The sequence below is a fragment of the Thunnus albacares genome, chromosome 3, assembly GCF_914725855.1.
Source record: "Thunnus albacares chromosome 3, fThuAlb1.1, whole genome shotgun sequence".
Classification (NCBI taxonomy): domain Eukaryota; kingdom Metazoa; phylum Chordata; class Actinopteri; order Scombriformes; family Scombridae; genus Thunnus; species Thunnus albacares.
Genome location: NC_058108.1, coordinates 182,501 through 187,500, shown reverse-complemented (window position 1 = coordinate 187,500; position 5,000 = coordinate 182,501). Strand labels below are relative to the sequence as shown.

The following is a 5,000-nucleotide window of genomic DNA, read 5'->3' as shown; positions in this document are numbered from 1 at the left end:
TCAGTAAAATGCTGTAGAAACACAAGTGCAACTATATTAAAAAAAAGCTTCAGTGGCATAGATAGATTTCAAATTTCAAATATTTTTCTTAAGTTAATGATGCAGGATTTCCCCCCCTAGAAATGTGTAGACTCATACAAAGATAATCCCTCTCAGTCGTCACTTGTGATCCACTGGCCGTGTGTGCTGGTGTATTTATCTGCCCTCTGCCTCTATTTTCTTGTTTTATCATTATTTTTCTGTGAAACAATCAATAAAAATAAAATAACATTTTATTTATCTGATTCACAGCTTTGTTCTCGCCAGCGCCGCTCGCTCTCTTCATTCACTCTTTAGCTCGCTCGACCACCGTTGCTCTCCTTCTATCGATCTCTCGCTAGTTGAGGGAGGAGGAGCCAACTTGCTGTGTGTCCCAATCCTGCGTATTATACCTTTAAAGTATCAATAGCACAAATAAGTTAAAGGGTTAAAGTGGCCCCCATGTTGATGAGCATAGAAAAAACACATCTCTTCATACATTATCACTTTATGATGATTATTTTATTGCTGTAGCTGCTCTGTGTAATCCTCTCGCTGCTTTACCTACCTGAACAAAGCAGCTACTGCAGCTACTATATATAATATATATATAGATATATAAAGCACATCTGTTTATATTTTTTATATTGTTGTATATAAACAATGAATGTTGACAGAGAATGTACAAACTTCATTATTTTCACTTAATTTTCATTGTAGTTATTTAATTATTTAAAATAAGACTTGACATTTTAAGGAGATAAAAGTAGAATAAGTGTCATTCAGCACACAAAAGACAAATAAAAGCTTCATGACAACATGATTCTAGAAAGTAGTTATAAAAACATGATGATGTGATTTAAAAGCACCAATAGATGAAGAAGACCTGACAGTGAACTGGAAGGTTAGATAAAGGTTATTGATCAGATGAGATCTGGGAGTGAATTTCAGGCTTTTCCAAACCAGAACATACATATTTCTCTGATGTAGTGGAGCAATAATATACATGTTTACAGCACACACACACTTCTATTGGACACATTTCAATCAATTAGCTCACATGACACAGACGAGTCTTCAATCCTACAACTACCGTTCACACACACACACACGCACACACACACACACACACACACACACACTCACGCACACACACACACACACCCTGCTCATACTAACTGCTCAGTGAACGCCGGCCCCCCTCTAGAGTCTTGTGGTCTCCTGGTGAATGTCAGTGCTGTCTCACCCTGTTTGTTTTGCTTGTCTTGCAGGCGTGGCCACATACGTGTGTGTGGCCCATTTGGGCTACTGGGATCCTCAAGGCCCTGACCTCAGCAACTGCACGTCGCCCTGGGTCAACCAAATCATGCAGAAAGTAAGTCTGAATGTTGCTGCCAGCCCTCGTGGCTCCCAATGAGCCCTAGTTTAAGGGTGCGTATTATGGATATAGTCCTGGAGCAGTTTCTCATGCATGAATACACACTGACCACAGGGAAGGATCGAGGCCACGTATCCATCTTCATTTGTTAATCCCGACCCGTGTCTGCAAACGGAGAGCTTTTATATAGCTGCAGGGGAAAGTAATTTACACCATGACGTCTATAATAGGCTAACAGGCTCATTTGCATTAGAATATATTGTTTTATTTTGTTCTTCAAGATACCTTTTTGTTGAAAATTGCTGGTTTTGTGTCTGTTCCCACATGAAATCAGCGTTGCAGCTTGCTGCTAATGTAGAAGCTGTTTCTGTGAAGTATTGCTCTCTGATCTCTTCCTCATGTTCTTGTCCTCCTCACCTCCATTCCTTCATGTTTACCTCTCTCACTCCGTCTGTCCTTTTCCTCCGTCCTTCCACTCCTGTCCACTGATTTCTCTCTTCATGCTCTCGCTAACTTTTTCTCCTCCACCCAACTTTCCCTTCTCACCTCATGTGACGTCACTTCCATCCATCTTTCTCTGTCTCTGTTCTCTCTTTGTCACCTTGTGTCGCTCGCAGCTCCGTTCGGGTGAAACGGCGGCGCTCGTTGCCAGGGAGCTGGCGGAGCAGACCAAAGGGCTCCTTCGTCCTGGCGACGTGCCGTCAACGGTGCGGGCGATGGCCCAACTGGTCGAACTGCTAGACGTCCAGCTCAGGAACCTCACCCCCGGGGGCAAGGACAGCGCCGCCCGCAGCCTCACCAAGGTATTGTGACCAGGAACATGTGTGTTATACAGGATAGCGAGTGATCAAGTAGGATAAATGCTTTTCTTCCAGCCACTGGTTTGGGGAAGGACGCGAGGGAAATGACTGAAAATGAAGGAGAGATGAGGGAACAGATAGACAGACTCTTAAGTTAACAGCAAGATGAATGAAGTCAGCGGTTGGTGTTTTTGTCTGACGCTCATTCTTCAGGGTTTAGAGAAGTCAGAGCTTGATGAAGAAACATACATAACATTGTAGATTTGATAAATAGCTGCTTTTAGACATTATTTTACTCTCTTCTGTGTGTGGATCTTTGTAACAAGTTTTGCTCAACATTACGGCTGATAGATAACTGCTTTTAGTCTTTGGCAGGATTCCTCAACTCTTTTCAGATCAGGACTGAAATGTAATAAAACTGTGTGTCAGTCTGGGAGTTCTTCTCATTAAAACATACAGTACTTGAGACCAAAACAGGCTCAGGACACGTTTCACGTCATAGCTCAGTGTTTAATGAGCTGCAGAGATACTGTGGAGGAAGAGGCTCCAGTGCTTACTTCAGGATTACATTAATGGAAACTTGATCCTGAGGATGCAAAGTATCTGTTTTACTACAGCGGTAGACGAGGAAAGAATTTAGTTCTGCACTTTGTTCATGTAGGCATTCAATTAAAGTGAGTTTAATCACTTGGGAATGGCTGACTGGCTAATTGACTGACTGACTGGATGGTGGACTGTTTCCTCGGTCGTCCCTGCTGAGGTCAACAGTGATAGGCGGAGTTTAGCAGACAGATTGACGACTGCTGCCACCTCTTATAAAGTCACTGGTTCTGCTTTATTTCACTCTCTCTATCTGCCTTTTTGTCTCTCTATCTTTACATCTCTTGTGGTCTCAGTCTCTAAGTCATTGAATGTGAAATGAATACATAACAGAGCATGTGTAAGTGGAATCAATTCATTTGTGTTTTGCTGTTGACCAAATGGCCTGTTAAAGGTTGAATTTGTAGGGAAAAAGTCCTCAATAGAAGAGGAAAAGCGTTCCTCCTGATTTCAATAATGACCCAATTATAGATACCTAATTGAGTAATATGCCGGCTTATTATGCTAATTTTCGGTAGGAAATCAAATCTGACCAATCTCACACGAGTGGCATAGTAATTGTTACCATCAATTCAGTCGGCAGTGAATGCAGAGAATGAGTAGGAAAAGGAATGGAGGAAATTATGAAAACAATCCAGAAGAAGAAGAGAGGAAGAGTAGAAAAGAGAGTGGAATGAAATAAGGTGAGATGAGTGAGAAGAATAATAATATTTTTCAGGCAAAAGTCTTTTTGTGCCACGTTAATGAAGTGGGTGTGCCTGCCTGCCGTCGTGCTCGTTAGGGTGAATATGTGTGTGTATGATTGAGAGGTGTTATATCGCATATATATAACAGCTGAATTGTTTGAATTTACAGCTTCAGAAGAGAGAAAGGTCCTGCAGGTTTTTCACACAGGTATTTCCGCTTCCTGGTATCGTTGATTACTTTGCCACATCATCGTCCCACATGTTTTTTTCTGTTTTTTTTTTTTTTCACACTCAGCATGTAAAGCCTGTGTGTGTGTGCGTGTGATCACACGTTACAACGCTCTATGTTGAATTCTAACTCTATGCTGCAGTGGTTGTCTTATGATTTGCATCCTAACCCTTTGAGGAAGGGGGTCTGCTGTGGTCCTGAAGCAGACAGTCACTGGTTCCCAGTCACTGGTTCCCAGTCACTGGTAACCATCAGCTGCTGTCGACTAACAAAGTTTTGTCTCCTCAAAGGGTTTGCTGACATTCTTTTGTTTTCAATTTCACTTTTATTTTTGCATTTGGAATCAATTGCACTGATGAGAGGCCATGATCAATATCAATAATAGCTCATCTATTTTGCAGCACTGTGTGCAGAATTGTAAACAGCTTTGCCTGGAAGCAAATGACTCGCTATCCATCTCCATTCAATGAAATGTCCTCTCTGCTGCTGTATCACAGAGACTCAACTCACAATGATGGATATTCTGTTGCATATTGCTTGATCATGGCCTCAGTGCTTTAAGAATAATACGAGCTTGTGTTTGTGGCTCAGTATTCATTTATTTCCCGTCCTTGTTGGTCTGTTTGTATTGACGTTTGTTGGTGTTGATGCCACGGGCTCGCAGCACCGTGAACACAAAATCTAACATCCTTTAGGCATGTTTCTGGTCAGCTAAAATCACTATTCATAACATCAAAGGACCCCACCTTCCTCATCCATGTGCTGTAGATAGACTGCAGAGTCTTTCTTTTTCTCTCACTGCACCCCCCCCCCCCCCCCCCCCCCCCCCCCCACACCCCCCCCACCCCCCACACACACACACACTAGCTCTTTTTCTCCTGATGCAGGCTTTTCTTTCCACTCTCCCCTGAAAAGTCTTAACGTCAGCACCAGTCAGCAATGTCACATCATAGAACATGGCTTAGGACTATATGCAAGCTGACACACACACACACACACACACACACCGCAAATATAGAAATATATCTTCAACAATGATCTCATGCTGTCACATTTTCATGCATCTCTGTAATCCAATAAATGCAGCATTCAGACAGCTAGTTACAGGTTAACGTCAAAACATTCCACCACACAGCTCGGCTACTGTAGGGGGCTGCGAATGATCGATTATATAATTAGCCTTAGTAATGTGAAACAAAATTATACCAACAGTCCCTTACTCTGCCAGATAGAAATGTGCGTGATTAGGGATGTGGTGTGGTGCTGCCCTCTCCTCGTTAATTATCTAC

At 42.4% G+C, this 5,000-nt stretch overlaps 1 protein-coding gene across 8 annotated transcripts in view; it reads left to right on the top strand.

Annotated features, from left to right (window-relative positions):
* Positions 1-5,000, top strand: part of adgrl3.1 (adhesion G protein-coupled receptor L3.1) — a 134,133-nt gene that overhangs the window by 90,209 nt on the left and 38,924 nt on the right. For 7 of the 8 annotated variants that reach the window (XM_044345555.1, XM_044345550.1, XM_044345553.1 and 4 more), the window contains exons 9-11: positions 1,290-1,393; positions 2,014-2,199; positions 3,652-3,690. In XM_044345555.1, coding sequence (XP_044201490.1) covers positions 1,290-1,393; positions 2,014-2,199; positions 3,652-3,690 — 329 coding nt within the window. The remainder of the gene's footprint in view (positions 1-1,289; positions 1,394-2,013; positions 2,200-3,651; positions 3,691-5,000) is intronic. The other variant, XM_044345556.1, reaches the window with a different exon arrangement.